This window comes from Ammospiza caudacuta, chromosome 16 (assembly GCF_027887145.1).
Source record: "Ammospiza caudacuta isolate bAmmCau1 chromosome 16, bAmmCau1.pri, whole genome shotgun sequence".
Classification (NCBI taxonomy): Eukaryota; Metazoa; Chordata; class Aves; order Passeriformes; family Passerellidae; genus Ammospiza; species Ammospiza caudacuta.
Window position 1 is genome coordinate 11,362,999 of NC_080608.1, and position 23,509 is coordinate 11,386,507.

The 23,509-nt window shown below is 38.0% G+C and overlaps 1 protein-coding gene across 2 annotated transcripts in view; it reads left to right on the forward strand.

The window, feature by feature from the left end:
- CNOT6 (CCR4-NOT transcription complex subunit 6) overlaps nucleotides 1–22,525 on the forward strand; it is a 32,511-nt gene extending 9,986 nt beyond the window's left edge. The window contains exons 2-12 of one of the 2 annotated variants that reach the window (XM_058815071.1): nucleotides 4,438–4,551; nucleotides 6,998–7,184; nucleotides 10,554–10,639; nucleotides 11,603–11,707; nucleotides 11,796–11,864; nucleotides 13,265–13,422; nucleotides 13,933–14,087; nucleotides 15,033–15,187; nucleotides 16,126–16,356; nucleotides 17,577–17,779; nucleotides 18,438–22,525. In XM_058815071.1, the coding sequence (XP_058671054.1) occupies nucleotides 4,440–4,551; nucleotides 6,998–7,184; nucleotides 10,554–10,639; nucleotides 11,603–11,707; nucleotides 11,796–11,864; nucleotides 13,265–13,422; nucleotides 13,933–14,087; nucleotides 15,033–15,187; nucleotides 16,126–16,356; nucleotides 17,577–17,779; nucleotides 18,438–18,650 (1,674 nt within the window). In that variant the 5' untranslated portion in view covers nucleotides 4,438–4,439 and the 3' untranslated portion in view covers nucleotides 18,651–22,525. The remainder of the gene's footprint in view (nucleotides 1–4,437; nucleotides 4,552–6,997; nucleotides 7,185–10,553; nucleotides 10,640–11,602; nucleotides 11,708–11,795; nucleotides 11,865–13,264; nucleotides 13,423–13,932; nucleotides 14,088–15,032; nucleotides 15,188–16,125; nucleotides 16,357–17,576; nucleotides 17,780–18,437) is intronic. The other variant, XM_058815072.1, reaches the window with a different exon arrangement.
- Nucleotides 22,526–23,509: the final 984 nt, after the last annotated feature.

A 23,509-nucleotide genomic window follows, 5' to 3' on the forward strand; every position in this document is an offset into this window, starting at 1 on the left:
CAACTTAATAGATTGCTTTCTATCCTGCTACTTTTCAGCAGTTGAGAAGTAATTTATTTGGCAAGTAATACTGCACTGCATCAACAAATGGAAAATATTGTCCAATTGTCTTGTTACTTCTTACTTTATTAGATCTAGATTTGCATCATTGATGTACTGTTTTTAATTAAAGTAGCAAAAAGTTTCAGTAATTCTGCACTTGATCAGGTGTGGTGCTACTTTGTTTACTTTCCCCTCCTGGCTATCTCCAAATCTGCGTTAGTGTGTCAGTGACAAGTAAAAGCAAGGGGAAGGAGGGGAATTCAAAAGAAGTCACTGACATGTGTTAGGAGCTTTCAGAAACAGTTGTAATGCTTCAACATTGGGATTGAATTATTTCTAAAGGTACTCCCAGATTTGTAAATGGGTTTTATAGATAGTTCATTGTAACTATGGAAATAGTTATTTTGGAATAGTTGATTGGATCAGCTGAAATTACATCTGAGCACTGTGTTGCTCCTACTTGTTCATAATTTTCTACACAATTTTAGAATTCAAGTTTCTCTAATTTAAAGATGATGTTTTAGGGGCAAACTTGACTTCTACATCCACAGTAATGGTATAAAAGATTGTACTTGGCCTACAGGAGTTGTTCAATAGTTTAGTTTTGAAATCAAGGTAATTTATCATGGTATTGTAGAAAGCATTTCAGGAAATGAAGAATTGCTGCAGTATTGGGGTGCTTAAAAAAACCCCAAAACATTAATCTCCAAGTATCTGCTCCCTACTTATTTTGTTTAAATCTTCTCATCATCTTTCAATTTCATAAAAATGGCAGAAGGGTAGAACAGGAAAAAAAGCTGTCACCTTTCCTACCCTGTCACTCAGAGCAGGCTCATTTCTCCATTTTGAAGACATTATTTGTTGGTAGTTTCCCCAGTCACCTGGAGCATAGTCCAGCTTCCACTTTGCACATGTCCATAGCCAAGGACAGTTATAATTCCAAATATCTTGTCAGGCAAAGAGCTGAACTCCCTTCGTTCTTCTATGAGGAGCAGAGTATCTAAACCACCTTGGCCTCCTGGAAATCCTTTCTAGACCATCAGCTCCTGCTGACGTGGTGCCCTCCATGGCCCTGGTGCTGTGGCTGGGAGGGCACCCCAGGGTCTGGTGGTGACACTGTCCTTGTCCAGGACAGCCCCAGTGCCCAGGCTGGCTGTGCATGGCCTGGCTGCAGCCATGGCTGGCACCTGGAGGGACAGGCAGCGCCTGGGAACATTGGGCTTTGTCTGCAGTGCTCTGTTCTGAGGGAAGTCAGAGCTCCATCACCCACCTGCTGCAGCAGCCAGCTTTGTCAGCCCTTGACATAACAAAGTTCAGGTTTTTCCTTCTCTTCCTGGTCCCTGTCACCCTTCCCTGAAGGGGCTGTCCATCCCTGTTGTCCCTCACTCTGTCCCAGTGCCAGTCTCTCAGCACCCTGTGTACAAGCAAGGGCTCGGGGCAGTGCCTGCACTGGAGGCTTGAGCTGGAATTCCTGTGTCACACCTGGGCCCTGTTGAGCTCATGGGCCTTGCTTGGCTCAGTTTCTGTGGGGTAAGGGGTGTTAATTCTGCATGACCCACAGTGGGAGTGGGCAGCCACACTCAGTACAGCTGTCAAGCTCTTCTGTTTTTACAGCTACTAAAATGACAATTTTAATCACCTGGTACAAGGTAGTAAACTATTTCATTTGCATTCAAACATACTTAAATGCCCTTTTCATTAAATTTATGTAGTCTGGAGCATTTTCCAGGAATCCATGTCATATCTTTGTTATAAAGATTTTCTCCTTTACAAACTGATTTACTGTATGCAATAAGAACTTAACATTAATGGTGTTTCACCATCTGTATTGGTGTAAGTGAAAATTACAGGTGGTATAAGCTCTTTTGAAAATTACCATGATGATTGTTAAGAGCTGCAGTTATCAATGTTTCTAAGGATGTTCAACACTATTTTATGGGTCTTACTAAAAATTACTTTAGTCTGACAAAACTCTATCACTTAATCTGATGTTTACCTCAGCTTTTATGTTTTACTGTAGCAGCTTAGCAGGTGCTAAATTTGGATTTGGGGAGGTGGAGAAAGGAGACAGTGAAAGAGACTGATTTTCTTGAACTACTCCATGCTGTGAAGTTTTGAAATGCAATTGAAGGTGTTGTGCTTGTATTTTATGCTGTACTGTGAGATACTATCCAAAATTAGCCTTCCTGTCAGTTCCTGAGACATTTTGAGTTCTGGGTGATAGATGAAGATGTGCTAATGCCTGGTATGACAGTGTCCTGGATGTGCCTGGTGCCAGTGATGCTCTTGGGCAGCAGTAGCTCCTTCAGCCAGGAGGCTCTCAAGCATTTGCTGCTTTTTTGACACCTGGTAACCCTAAACAGCAGGGCCTCATCCTCTGAGAAATGCAGCAGTGAGGAGGGAAAACCATCAAGAGCAGGAACTTTATTATAGAGAGGGAGGGTGACTTCATTGAGATGGAGTGACTGGGAGTGCAGGATCATCAGGATCCAGTGTTAAACCCCCAAATTCTTAAATCTCTAATTGTTTAGTGTACATTAACAAAACCCACTGGAAAAGTATGTCATCCTCTCCTAGCAGTGAGCAGTGATCCAGTGCTGGTACCAGCAAAGCTGTTAATTAGTGCATGTGATTGAGTGTGCTCTGGGGAGCGTTCGTGTTTCTGTACTGAATGAGATTTCTGTCTTTGCTATACCTGCTTCTCGAAAAATTGGAACATATTTATTAATTCAGGGAGCAGCAGGAAGAGAAAGCAGTAAATGTCTGACTAAGGTAAATGTTTCCTGACAAGCTGGAGCATTCCTACTTGGTCTTTGTGAATTATATATAATTATGTGTAGAAATTTCAGAAGAGATGCTCTGTACATTACTCTGATATATATTTTTGCATATTTACTGCAGGAAGAAGTTATGCTTTTACCTTTCTGGAGATTGTAATCCACTCTCCTCTCATTTAATTAGTGAAGTTTGATGAAAAAAAGTGTTACACTTGGCGATTCCCACACCCTGGGTACTCAAATGCCTTCACTCTGGAAGGAGCCTCACCCAGCTGCTATTTATAATCTGATCCTTTTACCCACAATTCACTTCTTAAAGGGGAATTTCTTTTCACTGCAGAAATCTGGTTTTGACCAGGAGTGGGAGTGGGAAAGGGAAGGAGGAGTGTGACTTAGTAAAAGAACTGTTATATTAAAGTAAGCATGTGATACCTAAAAGCTTTATTTTCATTGAGATGCATAATTATCAGAAAGTTTTTGGTGGATTTCTTTTGTTTTGTTTAACATGCAGAGTAAACATTTTTCAGTAAAATCAGTAAACAGATTATAAGTCTGGTTGATAGTCTTATTTACTGGGAGTTATTCTTTGATTTTTTTTTATATAATGACAACATTTTTCAGTTTGTCACAGGAAATGAAAAAATGAGAAAGCCTTAAAAGACTTGGTAGCAAGATGTCCTTAGAAATTGGACCAATATAGCTGCTTGCTTATTGAGTGCATTTGGGTAGTATTACCATATTGCTGTAATGTATTTTGATGGATAATTGCAAAATATTGCTTGTAATGTGTTTTTAAGTGTTATTTGAGCCAGCATTGTTTAATTTCTCTATTTCATATAAATAGATTTATAGCTTCTTTTTTGTTGGAGAGGAATGTTTGCTTCTCTGTCATGGTGCATGATTGAGTATGGTAAAAAGAACCTAGAAAAATTATTCTTATAAAGTTACCAGGAATGATGTCAAAAAGAATGAGAAGAATGAAGTTAAATTTTGGTATTAAATACCTGGTGGAAGAAAGTGATAGAAATATTTACCTCGGGTGCAATATTTTCAGGTTGCAGAGAGTAGGGTGAAGGTTGGATTAAAACCTATCACTTTTAGAGAATTGAGGGTCTTTTTGAAACCTTAATTCTTTTCTTGATGCTGATTTGTGTGAAAAGCTGAGAATTGCAGTAAACCTGGAACTGATGGGTAATCAGAGTTATTAGCAAATGTGTTCTCTAGGGGTGTGAGATCCCAGTGGTCATGGTCATCCCTTTTTGAAGGTTCATTGTTGAAGAAACAAGAGGCTGCAGTGGGATGTGTTGGTTTTGAGGGACACACAGCATAGCCATGGAAGGTGGTGGGACACAATTTCTAAACTGCTTTGCAGATTCTGGTAAATTTTGGGGGGGGCTAAGCTGTTGTCTGCTATTCTAGGAGTATTAGGAATCTGTTTTTCTATTTTATAGCAGTGTTTCCTATTCAGTGACATTTGTAAATTGGCACATTATCTGTAGGTTGGAGAAGTATTTGGTACAAAAACCTAGTATGAAATTTAACTGAAAAGGGAATTACCTTCTGAAGAATTGTCAGTATGTAATATCTCAGTTCATCCCTTGCCTTTTGGTTTCAACAGGAATGCCCAAGGAAAAGTACGATCCACCTGATCCACGGAGGATGTACACAATTATGTCCTCAGAGGAAGCAGCCAATGGAAAGAAATCACACTGGGCAGAGTTGGAAATAAGTGGTAAGGAACTGAGGCATGGTCCTGAGTTAAGAACTCCCTGCAAGTAGTGTGGGCTTGGCAAATCTGGGGTGGAGTTACCTACCTTGAAAGGAGCCAGCAGAGCACAGGCAAAGCTGGGGAAGAGCTTGGGCTGGGATAACACAGGGAGCTGTGGGAGGGGTAAAGGTGGGGCAAGTGGGAAATCCCCATGTGTAGGAAAGTTTTCAAGGTGAGGATATGGATGTGAACTCTTGAAGTGAGTGAGAGCATGAATTAATCTCTCCACGAGAAGAAGGTGAAGTTGGGGTTGATCTGTAGTAGTATGTTCTTACTGCAGGTAATGTAACAACAAAGTATTAGTCCATGAAGCAAAAGTTTTCTGTTTAAAAGCAGTTGTAAATTTTGCTTTGCTCTTAAGAGTAAAAACAAACACCAAAGCCTCCACAATCTGTGCAAGCTTTGAGATATTGTTGTTGGACTCTTGAATCTTTTCTGAAAAGGTCAGAATTCATAAGCATGTATTTCAACTGGTCAGCCAGTCTCTTGATTTGTAGAGTAAATCCTGAGTTTGCTACAAAAAGTGTTTTAACAGGAAATTCAAGAAAATATTTTAAGAATTAAAAAATTTTGTGACATTTTAAACTTAGGCTGTAATTTTGTGTAGACACAGAGGTTCTTTAAGCAGCTGCCAAAATTGCCATGTGGGATTTAAAAATGGCTGTAGAGAAATTTGAGAAGAAGAGGAATTTATAGAAGAAGGAGTAAACAAACAGTTCTTCAAATTGTGAAGAATCTTTCCATCCAGTTCACTGAATCTGTGCCGTGCTTCCAGTACCACGTGCCTCCCCATGTGAATAGCATTCTTTGCTGAAGGTTACAGATGCAGAAACCCAGTTAAATGCTGCTTCAGGAATCAGCATTATACATCAGCATTAGGCTTGGAATCCTCTTGGACATCTGCTGCTCTGCATAGGAAGTGCATTAAGTGATGGCTCTTTCCTTTCATGCCTGGTAATCTCACTATAGACTGATTCCCGCCGAGGGAGGTGCTGCAGTGGAGAGCCTGGATCAGGGATGTTGACTGGAAATCCTTTCAGCTGCAATGCTTTCTATGATCACAGTCACCTGTTTGCATTGGGGGTGGGGGAGAGGTGCTAATTCACTTTTAAAATGCAAAGAACTATCCATTTGTGTTTAAAACGTTTCAAAATATTTCTTAACGAGCATTAGAGGAGCATCAATCCCTTAAGAACTGTATGCATTTGCCTTGCAAAATAAAGTGTGCAATGTTTTTTGTTTCATTAGTGTTCACACTGTCCTTTCCTTGCAAAATACTTGGTCACATAATACAGCAAGCCACAAATGTTTTAACTGATGTCATTTAAATCATGTTTTTTCATGACAGGCTTTTTTATGCTTTGTTTTGTTACAGCTCACTGGAAATTATACCACTATTAAACATTTTGTTGCCAGGGACTGAGTCTCAGATGCACATGTCTCAGTGTAACCTTCCCTGGGCACTAAATATGAATTCTTATTTTGGAGAAAATAATTTGAGGAAGGGAATTAAAAAGTGTGTGTGTTGGTATAATATTAACCACACTGTTGTTAACCTTGGTGAGTCACAGTGGGCATTTTAAAGTAGCTCCAGCTAACTTTTTGCCTTGGAAAAACTGGTGATGGTACTCCTAATGCTTTTGGCACAGTGAAATGATTTATGTAAATGAAAAAGGATTTCCCCTTGGAGGAAAAAACTCTTGGTGACAAGAAATATTTTGAGACCTTCTGATGATATCTCACATTCTTTGCAGGCAGCAGTGTAAAAATCTTGATTCTGTCACACAAATCCATGTTTCCACACTTCAGTTTATACAAAAAATCATACCTTTTTTAAAATATCTGGCAATAGTTGATACAGCTTTTCGTTGAATGCCAGATGGAAATCCATGTTCTCAACTAAGCATCTTAGTCACCCTAAATATAGTGTTTCTATCTGTTCTTGGCTGGATTAATGCCATAGAGTAAAGATTTTTTGGTTTGAAAGATGTGCAGAAATAAGGGATGAACCAAAGCACCGTCTTTCATCTCAGACATAAACTATAATTGAAAAAAATCTGTTTCTTACACTTCTGTTAATGATAAATTCATGGTCAGCTAGTTAATATGTTTTGTCTTGTATGGAACTAGATAAAGACAGATGTTTAAGCCTTAAATATGGATGGGGAAAAACGACCTCAAGCATCCTTGGCAATATCTTGCATTTTCTCACACAATGACAAATGTTTCATCTATAGAATTAGTGATTATGGAATTTACATTGAATAAAATAATAATAATAATAATAACAACCCACAAGCAAAACTCCCCCTCAAATTCCCCTGCCCCATACACACTTGAGAAATGTGCTATTATTGCCAAATCTATGGATTTGACATGTTCTGTTTTCTCTTGTACCTTTCTTCCACAGGGAAAGTGAGAAGCTTAAGTTCATCTTTGTGGACACTGACCCATTTGACAGCTTTGCATCTCAGTGACAATTCCTTATCCCGTATTCCTTCAGACATTGCCAAGCTTCACAATCTGGTATATCTGGACTTGTCCTCTAATAAAATCCGCAGTTTACCAGCAGAGCTCGGAAACATGGTGTCACTCAGGTGTGTAAATCCTAACAGGAGTTAAAATTCTTCTTTTATTATCTTTGTGGCAACAGTTCAAATTTCAGCATAAGTAAAATCCCCTTTTCTCCCTTCTTATCTGCCTCCCTGAATACTTGCTGTGGGCTGTGCAGCTCTAGCAGTACTGGCTTTTGTGTGATCTCCTGTTCTGATGTATGACAGCACAGAATGAGCCTCAGAAGTGCTTGGTTTGATGCAGTCACCCCTTTTATATTTTTCCAAATCAGGTTTCCTATAAGGCATCTCTTTCTGGATTTTTTTACAAATATTTTATGTGGTGCTTGTTTTAAAGAGTAAGTGAAACACCAAAAAAAAAATTGCTTTTAACTCATAGTAAGGTAGTAAAAAGATCAGATTAAACATTTATAATGGTGTTAACTACAATGTTGTCCTCTTTATTGACATTCAGTAATTATATTTAACAATAGTTCTTGTTCTGTTTATTGTATAACAATTGCAACATCTAGGATCATCTAGTATGTCAGTATCATCTCCTCCCCACCTTTGCTGTGATGTAACTGCATTCCAGTGCAAACTGGGGAGGAGAAAAAAAATGTTGTAATCACAGCTTTTCAAGTTTTTTTTCCCTTCAGTTTTGCAATGCCAAGATGTACAAAGTTAGCCTGGAAGTGAAATGTGAATAATGGTGCCTATTTAGATTGCACTTAAGGCTGCAGCATTTTACTTTGTAAAAACACTGTTACATAAATATATAAATTATTTATGTAAGAGTAAATATTTACAGGCAACAGTCTTTTGCCCTTGACCCAAAGGAAGAGCCTTATCTTGGGTTTATTAGACAGTTGCCAGTAATTGCCTTCATTGCTTTTAATTTTGAAGATACTTCTGAACAGCTTTCTCAAATCCAGAAAATGCAGAGTCTGAAAGTAACAAGAATGTTATTAGAAGTAAAGGAATGATAGAGCAATGGACTGCCAGCACAGCTTTCATGAAATTGGAAGCAAAACAAGTTTGCACATAGAAATATCTGTCATTGCATTTTCCTCCCCTTTAGAAAAGTCTGCTCTGTTGGAGAGGATTAAACTAGCTGATTAAATTGGTGCTAAAAGCTCAAATTCCAGAGCAGTTCAAGCCTCAACCTTGGAGGCTGAGCAAAGGGACCTTGCTTTTTGAAGTATAATTGGCAGCTCTGTTTTGTAGCATGTTGTATAGTTGCTTTCAACTGGAGAGGAGTCTGTTCTAAGCTCTAGTTCTTTGCGTTACTATTTCAATTAAAAGCAGTTATTAGTTACAGGTTTCTTCCCTTGTTTATTCAACTCCTTGGATATTGTGAGGTAGCAGCCCTAGATTTACTGGAATAGTCTCAAATTCATCTTTGTACTTAATTAGCCTCCTTTCAGTCTTTTTCTTTTTAAAACATTTTTTGTAAATGTAACACTTGTGACATGGAGATAGCTTAGCAGTGCAGAGTCATCAGTAATGTCAAGTCATTATGCATTCTTCCCAACACCACTTCTGATTTATTCTGGCTGATTCTATGAAGCTTCAGCTCTTGAAAGTCCTAAGTTTCTTCTGAGCAGATGAGGGTATCTTGTAAATGTGAAATGTGTAGCTAAGGTCTAGGATCACATAAGCTTTCTATTTATGACCCCAACACAGCACTTGAGCCCAAATCTCTAGTTGTGCATGAACCCACTGTGCTCCTCAGTAATTGCAGCTGCTCCATGTTTTTTTTACTGTAGTGTAAGTGAAGAAAAGCCCCAAAGCACATCCTCTATGTGAGAGCACATTGCAGGTCCCAGGGTTTTGTGTTCCAGGCTGGTGTTGCTGCAGGCTCTTCCCCTGGATTCTGGGAAGTTGTTCACACTAATGGTAATTCAACCATGGGCATTGCTGATATCCCAAGCCACAGAAATCATTTGTGCTCTCAACACTGAGAGCTGATAACAGCTCCCCCAGCTCCCACACCTGGAGCTCTGGGTTTGGTCTGTACTGTAGAGCTCTCCCAAGACTCCTTTCATCTCCCTTTTTACTGCAAGTAGTTGAAAAAAGAGATGTCAGAGCAGTAGGATTTCTGATCTTTGCAGAAAAAGGAGAGAAAAATAAACAGTGTAACATGTTATCTTGGAAAGCTCAGCTGTAAAACAGATCCTCTTGATATGCTCGAAAGAGCTTGAGTGCACCCCCAGTACATTTGCAGGTGACACAGAGCTGGGTGGAAGGGTTGATCTGCTGGAGGGCAGGAAGGCTCACAGAGGGATCTGGACAGGCTGGGACCGTGGGCTCAGTGCTGAGTTCACTCAGGGGACGTGCTGGCTCCTGCACTTGGGTCACCGCCCAGCAGTGCTCCAGTCTGGGGGAGCAGGGGCTGGGAGGCTCCCTGGTGGGGGTGTCAGCAGCAGCTGAACATGAGCCAGGTGTACCCAGGGGGCTGGGAAAGCTGATGGCACCTGGCCTGGATCAGCAATAGTGTGGCAGCAAGACCAGGGCAGTGAGTGTCCCCCTGTGCTGACACTGCAGTCAAATCCTGGGGTCAGTTCTGGGCTGCTTAGGACAAGGAAGACACTGAAACCCTCCAATGCTGTTCTGTAGAAATCAACAAGAGTTAAATTAACTCCTGCTTCCAGGTTTCCTTTTTGTTGCCCAGAAATACTTGTCAAGTCTCTAGATACTAAGTTCTGAACACTTTTGAGCAGCAAGTTTATATTGATTGATTCTATGAAATAGAATCAATCACTGATTAGTGGGGATCCATTTAGGAAAGTGAAAAGTTTATTTTTTCTGCCCAGTTTGTTGGCATATCAGAATTCAGAATATGAATTCTGCTCCTGTCTGTGTATTGCTTTTGTGAGTTTCAAAGCACATATTTTGTCTTACCACTGAAATGATGAACCCAAACCAACAGAAAATTACCACTGCAAATGACTATGGTAATAAAATGACTATGTAATAAATAACTAAGGTAATGCCATCACTGTAATCATACTGCCGTGATCTTGGACTTTTAAATTTGATTTCAGGGATGTAATTTCCCTTTATTTCTTAATCACAGCTGACCTGTTTCATGGTCTGGTTTGTGTGAGCTGTTACTGCATCATCACTTGTAGATACTAAAGTGTTTAATTATTGCTAATGTTCACAAAATGTCTGACTGTTTAAGATAAACTCTCCAAACAGATCCTTTCCTCTGTATTTCAGCATAATGTGTTTTGTCTGGTGTATGTGTCTGAGTACAGCAGGATTTCCTTAACAATTGCTGTTTAGTCTCTGAATTTTTCAATATTGTGGATTGCTACTATATTGATTCTCTTCTAGTTCAATTTTTGTACTGCTGCAGATAAATGTTGCTCTGTTTTCAGACCCATATGATTCTTGCTCTGTCTACAGGGAACTACATTTAAATAACAACCTGTTACGAGTTTTACCTTTTGAGCTGGGAAAACTGTTCCAGTTACAGACTTTGGGTCTGAAAGGTACTGCTGTTTTTTTCTTGGTGTCTCTGCTTCTTTAGTGATACTGCTGCTGAGCTGTAATGGCTGTAGTCTGCTAGTTCAGAAAATGTTACTGATTAGCAATCCAGATGTAGCTGCTCCCTCCACATTTGTAAATACTGTTACTTAGGGATTATTTTAAAAAATAACAGGTTTGACAGAGCAGTGCCCATAGAAAGAGGTTTCCTTTGCTTTTTGCAGACAGTGCAGAAGCTTTGTTGCTTACATGGGGGTTGAATGCAATTCTGCTTTAACTAAGAAATAGTCTGTGGTTAACTGTGGTACATCTCCAGCCAGAAAGGGAACATCCTTTGTACAGCTGCAGGGTTCTGTGCTGTTCGTGCAAGCAGCAATTTAAGGCTTTTCCTTTCTCCCCTCTCTCCTCTGAACTTTATGGAGTCTAACTATAAAATTGCTGACCTTGGGGAATTTTGAGTCCCAAAATCAGAAGCACTGAGAGATATAATAACTCTATACACTCTTAAGTTTCAAAAGTCTGTTTATCTCCCCCTTAAAACTGGGCACTTGCAGTGTGTGTTGTCCATGACAGCTTCTGCAATCTGCTTATGTTTGGCAGATGGCAGAGCCTCTGCTGAGGTCTGACTGTCAGATCAGCTGCTGGGGGATGTTTCACACTGAGCAGAGGTGGCTCCTGTGTTTGTGCTCATCATCTCTGCCTGTTGTACCACAAGTTCTTCCCTGCTCTTAGTCCAAGCACCACCTTTGGGATGCTCAGTCCCACAGCAGAATCAGCAGGGAATGTTGTTAAACTTCACTAGGGCTGTCCACACATCCAGAGTTTTGTGGGACTGAAGACCTGAGATCTGTAATCCTGAAGTAGTTCATAGTAGATCTTGTCTCCAAGATGTCAGCTTTCAACACTGATATGCAAGTCTGCAATAGTTCTGTGTATTTTATTCAATATTCCTGTGAATTGGTTTGTAGGAAACCCACTTACACAGGATATTCTGAACCTGTATCAGGAACCAGATGGGACACGACGGCTACTGAACTATTTGCTTGATAATTTGGCAGGTACTGCAAAAAGAAGTAAGTGATCATTCTTCAAACATTTCTTTCTGCTGTGTTAAATAAATGTGATTATCACTTGTATCTCTATTTTAAAATGTTCCCATAGTTTCGACAGAACAGCCACCTCCAAGATCCTGGATTATGTTGCAAGAACCAGACCGTACAAGACCAACAGGTACTGTTACACTTCAAGATTTCTCATTTCTTCTATTTTGCTTTTAATAAAAGCTGTTGATCTTTACTGGAAAAGAAGTTAATGCTTAAATTAACCAGTCATCTCTGCAGTGCTGACCAGCCAGCTGAAGTCATTCTATCCCAGTTGGAACACCTGTTCCAGATTTACCCATCTTTCACTCTAAAGTAATTTATTTTTAATTAACGTCCCCCTCACAGGAATTGACACTGTTGGCCACAATTAGTTAAATGGTGGAATTATAACAGGCTTAATTTAACATTCGTTGAAGAATAAAAAAATTGAACCATTTGAGCATGATTTCCAAAAAATGTACAATTAAGTAACCAGGGTATCATCCTTGATTCAGCATTTTTCTTGCTGTTGGGATTCAGGTCATGTTTAATTCTTTGCCTTTTTTTTTTTTCCTGCATAAATTGTTTAAAACACAGTTTTTTCTATTTAGCTACACACCAGAAATCTTAGTGTATTTCTCAATTATTGCGGTGTCTTCTCTTTCAGGACTGATAATTCTCCCATTATTAAGGTGGTTGCTTCAAAGATTATGATGTTAATGCAGTGTCTGTTTTGCTGTCACCTATTTATTGGTTTTCAAAATGCTAGACTTTGACCCCAATCAGACCAAGATTCTTCAGTTCTCTATATCTTCAGTGACATTGGTTTTTTTTTCTACATTTGAGAGGAGCTTCCAAGTATCTCATTGTTGTACTACAAATTCTTTAAGTGCTTTTTAAAAACAAACCAACCTATAAAACCCAACAAAACAACCCCCCAAATCCATGCTGCTGGATTACCTGTCAAATTGCCCCAACCTGTCTCATTATTGCTCCTGTTTTAAATTAATACAGAGAGGAGATATTTCTTGTCCTATGCCTGAATGCCTTTTTGAGGTGGAAATATTTGAGGGGCTAATTTGCCTGCACTTTTTCTTTGTGTGAAAGGATCCTCACCCTGCTATGGACCTGTTACAGTTTGTGGTGGCAATAATTAAGGTAGATTTAAAGATACTAATTGTAGACTTTCAGACCTTTGTGTAGCTGGCAGATACAAGTGTTCAAATACTCTTACTTTGTTTTGGGTTTTTCACAGTACAGCGCCACTTAGCATAAAACACATTTTTCTGCTCTTCACTGTGTTAACCATATAAAGGGGGGGTGTTTGTTTCCTAATTAAATGCTAGAAGACAGCTGCCATAAGTCCAAACATGTAATTTGTCTCTCTAGAAGAACTAACAATATTTTTAGCACTGATACACATGCTGTGTTTTGGTTGAAACAAATGAAGCGTGAATTGATAAATTTGCAGAAGACAAAAGTCAAGAACACAATTGTATTTTTTTTTTTTTAATCTATCAGTGTGTAAGTAAAATTATTGTTCTGCAGCCTTGTTCTCTGTCATGTGTTACAACGTCCTCTGTGACAAATATGCCACCCGGCAGCTGTATGGCTATTGTCCATCCTGGGCCTTGAACTGGGAATACAGAAAAAAAGCCATTATGCAGGAAATACTGAGCTGCAATGCTGACATCATAAGTCTGCAGGTAAAAAAAAGACACCATTCTTTCTTTTCCTTTTCTATTCCCATGTACTGGTTTCTTCACATTAAGTGTATTTTTAGTAAACGGTCTGTTTTCAAAACCTTCTGCAAACAAAAGAAAAAGAAGTGGTGTTTAGAACATTGTTTGTTGCTTGACATCAAAAGAAGGCTCTCAGCCCCCGCAGTTGGAATGGGAACCAGCAGCCCCTGATCAAAGCAGTGTTGGTGGGGGTGGCTTTGTGCCTGTGTGTGTATGTGGGGCTGTAATTGACACATTTTCAAGTAAGAGGCTTGAGATAATCATAACTCCAGGGATTATAGAAATTCATTTATATTTTCTTAAAATAAGGATATTGCTCTTGAATTTGCATTCTCTCATGTACTTAATTTTTAGATTTTTTTTTCCCCTTAAATCTAATTTGAAAGTGATTTACACTTCTGAAGAGTCTAAATAATATCTGTCTTCTATATTTTGCTAATAGTGCGTTCATGCTGTGCTGCCTTAACTTTACAGGAGGTTGAAACGGAGCAGTACTACAGTTTTTTCCTGGTAGAATTGAAAGAACGTGGCTATAATGGATTCTTCAGTCCAAAATCTAGAGCTAGGACAATGTCAGAACAGGAAAGAAAACATGTTGATGGTTGTGCAATATTTTTCAAAACAGAAAAGTAAGTGATGTGGTTTGCTAAGCCTTCTGTTTTGTCTTGCTCTTTTACATAATTTTTCAGGTGGGTCTTACAAGTCACAGTTGGGCTTTAACTGTCGTTGTGTAGCCAGGCAGGGTTTTGATAAAAACCATTCCTACCCCTGGAAAGACTGGTTTATATGACAGAGATCATTCTGTGTGGGACTAGCAATAAAAATTTAACCTTGAAATATTGAGTTGAATGACATTTCATTCTGTTTGAGCAGTGCTGGTTGGGAGTTCACTGAATTATCCTTCACTTGTTGAGTGTAATAATAGAAAATGAAGGAAATAATGAAAAAATGAAGCAGATTTTCTTGCCTTTTGTGGTTTTGAGTAAAGGAATTCGTAATCCCCCAAATTGCAGAAATAAAGCCTCAGATGACATTGACTTTTTGATACATTAGCCTTTGGTAAGGCAAACAACAAGGGATCACTGCACATTTCTGTAAAGAATCCCTAATCATTGAAGAACTGCAGCATTTACTGGTTGTGTCATATTTCACTGTACAGCTTTGGATGTGTTGGTAATTATGTCCCTTCCTGCTTCCATTCCTCTGTATCCATAAGTAAATGTAGGTGCCAGGTTTGCAACCTACTGGCTTGGAAAATTATTTACTCCCTCTCTGTCAAATCTGCATATTTGAACTAGGAACAAATGCAGAGTTAGAAACAATCATGACTTTTCTAAAATACCTCTATCACTTTCAACAAAATATTTTAATTGTAACCAAGGTACTATAAACTACATGAAAATTGCTGTGAAAACTGTATCACTTGATTTCAATTTAGGATTTAATGAAATTATGTGAGTGGCTGAGATTTTCACATCATAAATGTGTTTGAGCTTTAATTAAAAGAACTACTGATAACATTTCCAACTGTATCTGGCTGCTGAAAACAATTACATATGATGTTTTTCTTTCAGATTTACTTTGGTCCAAAAGCATACTGTTGAGTTCAATCAACTAGCAATGGCAAACTCAGAAGGTTCAGAGGCTATGCTGAACAGAGTTATGACAAAAGATAACATTGGAGTCGCTGTTCTGTTAGAACTGCGAAAGGAATTGATAGAAATGTCATGTAAGTCCCATTTCATTTATTTTCTAAATAGATGGTATTTTGTAAATAAAAAATTACTGTTGTTATAATAAACAAGAGAAGCTAGGTTCTGCGCATGAATTTGGCTTTGCAGTTTGTAAGTTCAGACAAATTTATTTCCAAAAAAAATTTTGGGGAAAAGTCATTTTGCTTAAATAATGAGGGGTTTTTTTTCCCCACTTGTATTTTTAAGGAAAAAAAAGATATAAAAACTTGGGTGATTTTGTTGTTTGGGTTTTTTTTCTTAAAACTGTGTACAAGTATCAAAGAATCAGGTGGTGTTAGTTGTGTGTTTCTGGATCATGTATCTCCATCGTTTTTACTTATTTTCTTTGCCTAAATAAACTGTTTGTTCTGCCCTGTCATTCTTAATTTAGGAAATGTAAATTGGCTTTATAAGTATCACAGTGGGAATCTACTCAACCTGTGTTATATTTATCCAAATGATATTTTATTAATTCAGATTGTAGCAAATAAGCCTTTTAAGAAACACTTCCAGCAAGAGAATGTGGATAACTTAGAATTCAGAGCTTGCTGCCTAATAAGATATGAACAGAGCCTGTTTGCTATCATAGCCTGAGGAAAGCTGCTGTAGTTTTTTAGAAAAACATTATTTGCCTGTAATTAGGATTATCCATTACTTATGTTAATTTTCAGTGAATACAAAAGCATTACATGTAGGAAGATAATCTGTTAATGGTCTTGAATGTGAAATATCATTCCTAATGCCTTCTATCAACTAAAACACTTGTTAAATGTAAGAGGAGTTATCTGACCCTCTTCATTCAAATGGTTTTAACCCTCTTGAACTCATACTAGTATTTTATTTTTTTGTCCCCTTAAACATTTTGTTTAAATTTTTATAATAGTATTTAATGTCGCTGACTGATTTTAAATGAATAACTGATTTTAAATTTTAGCTGGAAAGTCACATCTTGGGATGGAAAAGCAGCTAGTTCTTGTAGCTAATGCACATATGCATTGGGACCCAGATTATTCTGATGTGAAGCTGGTTCAGACTATGATGTTCCTGTCCGAGGTAAAGAACATTATTGATAAAGCTTCTCGTAGTCTCAAGCCTGGTGTTTCGGGAGAGCTTGGAACCATTCCACTTGTACTGTGTGCAGATCTCAATTCTCTACCAGACTCTGGTAAGAGTTCTATTTCTGATTCTTTAGACTGTTAAAAGTGTGTAGCAATTGTAAATTTTTCTGTTTGGAGAATGCATTGTTTGATAATATCATTGTTTGATAATATAAGCTCTAAGGGAAGGGAAGGAGGAGAGGCAACTGTTTCATTTGTGGATGATCTTACTGCTTGTGCTGTAGTAAGTTGTATCTGATCTTTCAGAAGCATTTCCACTGTGATTTTGTTCCCTGTTTGTTCCTGTATTTTAAAATAACTTACAAAAATAACTGGAAGCATGAGTGTGTTGCTGATAATTCTGTTTCCTTAATTTTAAGTGTGAAATTTACCTTTAAATTTGCTACCATACAATAATTTTCTGTCATGTTTTAGAACTTCTAAAAAATTCAATACATCCCCTTCAGAGGGGGCCTTTCCAGAGCTCTTTATTAGCATGGGACTTTGTTTCCTGACTGGATGGCAACTTTATAAAGTGCAAGGAAAGAACACATTCAGTGGCTGCCACCTTGCTTGCTCAGGTGCCCAGCTGAAGTGCTGTACTCAGGAGCCATCCTCCATCTCCATTCCTGGTCCCCTTCCTTCTGGCTCCATCTTGGCAACCCTTATCATCTGTTAGGGTTTTAAGGAGCAGTTATTGCTCAGCAGTAATGGAAATGGGATTCTTTTTGATCCAAGGGAGATCAGTATCACTGGTTGTGATTGCAATGACCAGTTCATGTGTCTGGTTGTCTTCAAAACAACTTTTAACACAGATGTTCTGAAATTGAGGCACAACCACTGTTTTCTGTGATACAAATCTAATCAATTTGGCTTTGCAGCCTCTTTAAAGTTAACTTCTTTTGAAGCAGTGTTTCAGAAGTTGGCTTTTTTGCAACACTTCAGCTGAAGAACATTAAACAGCAGGACCTGAGCATAAAAACAAGAAGAGGCAGCCAATAACTAGCATTGATAGAATTTTACTTCTGATTTTTTTTGATCTTCCCAATCTATGCCTTATTAATCTTCTCTTTTTTCCTAATCAAAGTGTGTCACTTTGTTCTAGGTGATATTTGCTCTTGGTACACATTGCCCTACAGTATTTTAAAAGAACTGCTGTTGATTGTACTGTGTATTGTTAAGGTTTTAGGTACATAAAGCCTAAAGTTGCATGTCTGACTTTAAGTGCCTACACTTATTTGTTGAATGTTTGTTAATACCTTCTTGTTTGTAATGTGTCTCCTCACAGGCGTTGTTGAGTACTTGAGCACTGGTGGAGTGGAAACAAACCACAAAGATTTTAAGGAACTGAGATACAATGAAAGTCTTACTAACTTCAGCTGTAATGGAAAAAATGGGACAACAAATGGAAGAATTACACATGGTTTCAAGTTGAAGAGTGCCTATGAGAATGGTCTAATGCCTTATACAAATTACACATTTGACTTCAAGGTAAGGACTTGCTTATATTTTGGAAAGGTTTTCCATTTTCAAGTGTAACTAATGTGATTTGCTCTATGAAGTTGTTATATAAGCTAATCTGTGTAGCTAAGTTCACCAAGTTTATACTTAAAACATAGCAAACTAGAATGTCTAGCACTTCAGTCTCCTAGAAACCATCTTATTCTTTTTAATAACTTGCAACAGCTTTACAGGAGTTGGGGTGCTCTTAACCTTCCCTGTAAACAGAAGGAGTTTGTGTTTTGATACTCCAAGCTAAATGACAGGGGCACTTAAGCTGTCAAGTGCAAGGAAATAATCCATGTTGCTTCTGGAAAAGTCTGAGCTCTCTGTTGGGAAAACAGAGATTGGGTTTTTTTCTCTTAAAAATCAGTGAAATGTGATTTGAAGCTCTCTAGGAGGTTGGAAATTGAAACCCACAAAAGCATAGCAGGAAGTGATAAAGGGTGGCCTTTTCTTTTGTTTTCCTAATCTATATTGAGCATCCCACTGGATATAGGAAGAAGAAATCTCCTAAATTGTGATGTGCTATAAAGAAGGAGTGGGATATTTCATTACTTGTAACACTGAGCTCACCTTTTGTTTGGAATAATGACTTGAGACAAGAATAAATACTGACAATAATCTTTTTTTTCTTCTCTTGTTTTAGGGTATTATTGATTACATCTTCTACTCTAAACCTCAGCTAAACATACTTGGCATTCTTGGACCTTTGGATCATCATTGGTTAATAGAGAACAATATAAGTGGTTGTCCACATCCACTCATCCCTTCTGACCACTTCTCACTTTTTGCACAACTGGAGCTTTTGCTGCCTTTCCTGCCTCCTGTAAATGGAATCCATCTCCCTGGCAGGAGGTAGTCAAATACATTTTAGAGGGCAACCTCAATCTAACTTGTACAATTGTAAAATCTGAATATAGAGGAGTGAGGTATGGCCAACAGGGATTTTTTTTCTTAATAATCTTAATCTTAAATCTAATTATTTGCTAAAGACATAGTAAAAGCCAGGTGCTATCAACAGACACAATTCTGAGCCCAATATACTTTGTATACTGTTCCACAGCGATTGGTGCATTTGCACCTTTCTTTAATACATTACAATTACCTTCCTGTTTCTTTTCTCCAACCTGACATTTTCATGCCTTGAAATAGGGAATTGTTATACAGTGTATTCTCTTTGCACAGTTATCTGTAGCACTACTTTTTTGAGGCCAGTAGGAACATCCACAGAACATTCTCTGTACTTCACTCCCTCCTTTTTCAGACTTGTTTGTAAAATATAGAATTTGAATTTAGCCTTTATTGATTGTATATGAACAACAGAAAACCTGATTTATGAGATTTTGTACTTTAAAAAAAAAAAGAAAAATCAGATTTGGAAAATGATTGTATTGTAAACTAAGGCTAAATTTTTATCTGTTTTCATGTGTTATAAAGGCCAGCGTGTAAAAGAGGTTGTCACAGGTTTTCTCTGCTAATGGTTTGCACTGTTAGGGTTTCGTTAGCCCTTTTATACTACTTTTTATGTTCAATTGAGAACGTGGCTTTCAAAATCCAAACCTATAAAATATTAATATCTTACAGAGATAACAAAATACATTCTATTTCTGATTAAAAAAAAGAAAGAGGCATAGAGTTCTCACAGAACAGATAAGCTGAGCAGTGAATATAAGTAGACCTGTATGGATTGAAAGTTATTGCTGATGTGTACACAGTCAGACATTTTTTTCATCTCTAACTTTTGAAGTAAAATCTAGGATACTTGTGTACAGCTTCTTCATTTCTGTTTTAAATATTTGTCCTATCTCCACTGTGCCTGCTTAAATTTGTTCTCAACTAGCACTGCCTGTGCATGCAGAGAGATCCTGTGCATCCTCTTTTATTTTTTTAAATAATGTTAACACTTGTGAAAATTTTATGAAGATACTTTTGTATAAGCTGTGGCATCTTTTTTCCTTTGTGAAGCATTGAATATCACACTTTGGAACATGTTCAGGTTATGGGTACACAGTTTCTAGCTTCTAATGCCCATGCACTGCTTCTTTCAGTGTCATTGCACAGTGCTGTTTTTCCCACTAAGAACTACTATCATGTGGATTCTCTTTCATTTGTGTGTTCCTCAGTTTCTGAAAGTATAATTCCTTGAAGATAAAACCTAGCCCTACATTTTCTATTAATGAAGCAGTGTAAAATAAATGCATCTTCAATACAGGTCCCAAAGACAATTCTTCAGATCATATTTTAAAGTGACCAAGTCTTATTTTAAAGTGTCAAGCAAGACCGGAGTTATAGTGTACCCTCAGTGCCATTTGTGTCATGAAGCCAAGTATATAACAGCTTATAAATTTAACTTGTCTATTTGTATCCTAAAAGGGAGAATTCATCATCTCCTTAAACTAATACAACTTGAATAATAAATGTAAAAAAAAAAAAATTAATAATGGAGATAGAGCTTGGTCTTAAACAGCTTTTGTTTCAGCTGCGGGCAGGGAAGCAAAAGGACACTGAGCATTAAGAGAAAACTTTCTAAATAGTGTGAATTTTTTATATATAAGAGAATTGATTGGTAATAATGATTCAAAATTTTATTGAAAAGTATCAGCACACAAATGTGCTCAAACCGTTCTGTTTTAAGCTCAAAGAAAAATTGCAAACAGTTCGGATGTGTAAAATGTACATTTTAAAATTTCAATACGAGAAATTTTGATCTTGAATCCTTGTCTGGGACCTGATCTCTTGGGGTTATCTTGTTTTGGTTTTAGTTGTAAAAACACCAAACATGTCCAGTTTATAATCAGTACATTGAAATGCTGGTAGTATTGCTGTAGTAGATTTAATGCGTAGTGTTATTTTTTTTCTGTTTGTTTTTTGGGGTTTTTTTGTAAAGTGTGAATAAAAGGTGTTTTACTCATGTTTCCTTAATGATGTCTTGGTAATGTACATCATGACAATTTCCAGTAATGATGAGCCAATTTAGCTTGTCAGACTAAGCAAACTATTTTTGTTTTCTGATATCTGGATTGTGTAAGGAGTCCAGAAAGCTTTACAGAAGGGGAAGGGAAGCACTTACTCATTTTGTATTTTTTTAGAGGGGGATAATTTACTTTAATAGATGCTGGAGCTTGAGTGCACTTGTTAGATTCTAAAGGTTTGAGCTTTATCCAGTATGTGTTCTCCTCTATTGCTTAGTCTTAAAAAAATATTTGAATTTATGACAGCATGTGAAAATATGGCCCCTTGTGCTTTTGGAGACACAACTGTTCCTGCTTAGTCACCTTATGGTCTAAGGGTCCATTTGAATAACCATTTCCTCCAGCTTTCATAGTAGTCTATCAGGTCCTGATTGAAAACCCTCTGAATCCATTGAAGACACTCCTTTGACTTCACTGGGTTTTAACTGGACAGCAGCTGTGACTCGGGGGCTGAAGGAAGGAAGGAGAAATGTTTTGAAAATAGGGAAAGACCAGATGGCACCAAAACAGAGCTGATATAAACTTTGTCAAACAATCTCTCAAAGAAAATACATTCTTGTGTCAAACAAATCTAACTCAAAAGTCTCAGTTTCCAGCTATAACATAGAATAAGGCAATAAACCGTGTCTTCACAAAATCAAGATGTTTGCTTCATAGTTTTTAACATGAAATGGTTATTTGCAATATTTTTATTCGAGGTGGTTTTGGGTGTTGCCATAATGTACCTTCAGTGTTCTTGTTGTAAAAGCACATACAGCAAAAGTCACAGAACATCCTTGGGGTTGAAAGGATTTATTTAGGTAAGACCAGGCTTTTTTCCACTTAAAATACACTCTGCCATATCTTGTCTAGTTTTATTTACATTTACCAAGAGTTCTGGGTGTCAAAGTGTAAATTGAACTACACCCTTAACTAAAACAATTATTTAGAGTACAAGACTAATACCACGAGTTACTGCTTTTAACATAACACAAGTAGGGGGGAAAGAGCATATAAATTGGTGTGTGTTGTAATTATTTTGTCCTTTTAGCAGCTTTAAATTAAAGATAAATTTGGCTAGCATTGGACTGAACCAATTTTTAGAACATTCTATGCATCTTTGATGTAACTTCAGCAAGTCTTTCAAGGTTGTGTTTTTTTTTTTTTTATAGCAGGCTTACAAAATAGCTTATGCTTTGCATTTTCAACCATGCAAAACCTGCATGAAAGACTAAATAATTGCAACACCATTGTGGGGGAGGGGGAAAAAGAAAACCAATTACACTGTAAAACTTTGAAAAGTTCAGTTAACCGCTTCAGTAGCAAAGCCTTTCTCATCCAGCCGGACACAGTATTTTTTAGTATGTTAACTGCTATTCTTTTCTTTTGGTTGCATAAATTTGTAACACTTAAGTGTCTTGGTATGTTTAAGTAGTGTCTAAAATAGAATATCTTAGTCTTTATTCACAGTACTTCTGTATAATGTGTAATGCACTGGACTAACTCTTGTTTACCATTCATGTAACAAAAACCAGCACATTATCTGCACTAAGCTCAAAGAATGTTGCATTTGTCTATAGGCAGCTCTTCAATAAGATAAATGGGAAACTGAATATGGTCTGATGGTAAACAAGGGCTTTTACTGTTCTCTTCAGTGGAACTTTCTTCTTGGTCAAATTTTAACTAGTTAGTATTATATTTATATACAGGGTCTTCTTTTTCTTTACCAATGTATTTTCCTACTCATAGCTGACCAATAAATCCAGTATCTGTTTCAAACCTTCTTGAAGTCTAATTCATATTTTAACTTGATTTGTAAAGGTCTTCCTCAAGAGTGAAGTGTGTGAAGGGTATAATGGAAACATAAGGAACTTGTTAATCCCAGAAGGACCTTGCTGTGCTTCCTGATCTGCACACCAGAAATCTGCTCTGGTCACTTGGGGTTTGGATTGCAAAGTGAAGGCATGATCAGAAGTGCCTCCAGAGCTTGTGGAGAGCCCTGTCCAAACCTACTCAGGGCTCAGCTCCTTGTGTTCATAGCTGGCCACCCTCTGACCCTCCAGGCCAGTCTGTAGGATCAGCTGTGCAGTGGAGGTTTTGTCTCAGTCCTGTAGACCCCGCTCCTTCCTTCCTTTACTGCTCCAGAAGCACAAACACTTGGGGTCTGACAGCAGGAAGGGATTCAAATACTCAGTTTACTGTGGGAGGGAAATAAAGTGAAGACTTCTTCAGCTTATTTTTCAGGAATGAGTTGCAGCAAACTCTTGTCCTTGGTTTATTTTCCTACCCTGTTCTTTCTCTGCAGGTGCTGCTGTCTCAGTGTCTGGTGCAGCCTCACCACATTTGGTGTGATGTTCCCATCACTGCCAGCAGGACACATCAGACACCTGAGCACATTTGTGTGTGTGGAACACTGAAGCACCCAGTACCTCTCCTGGCACCACTGCCCTCCTCAGAGCCCCCGTTCTGTGTTTGGTGCTGAAATAAATGATGTAGTTCAGTGTTCCAATAAATACCACAGGCCCCACAATGTTCATCTTGTTTGTAGGTTTAAAATGTGCTCTGTTGAAGCAGCTGTAAGTCCCCAGCAGTGTCATGGGTCCCTTGCAGACCTAGCTATGATTTCTCTTTGGTTTTGTGTCTTGGGTGAGATGTTAATTCCCAACACATTTGCAGGATTGCCACTAGATGGTGTGGGAAACACAGACTTGAGCTGCACACAGCCTGAACCTGCTTCAGTGCATGCACAAAGTGTGCCTTGTGGAGT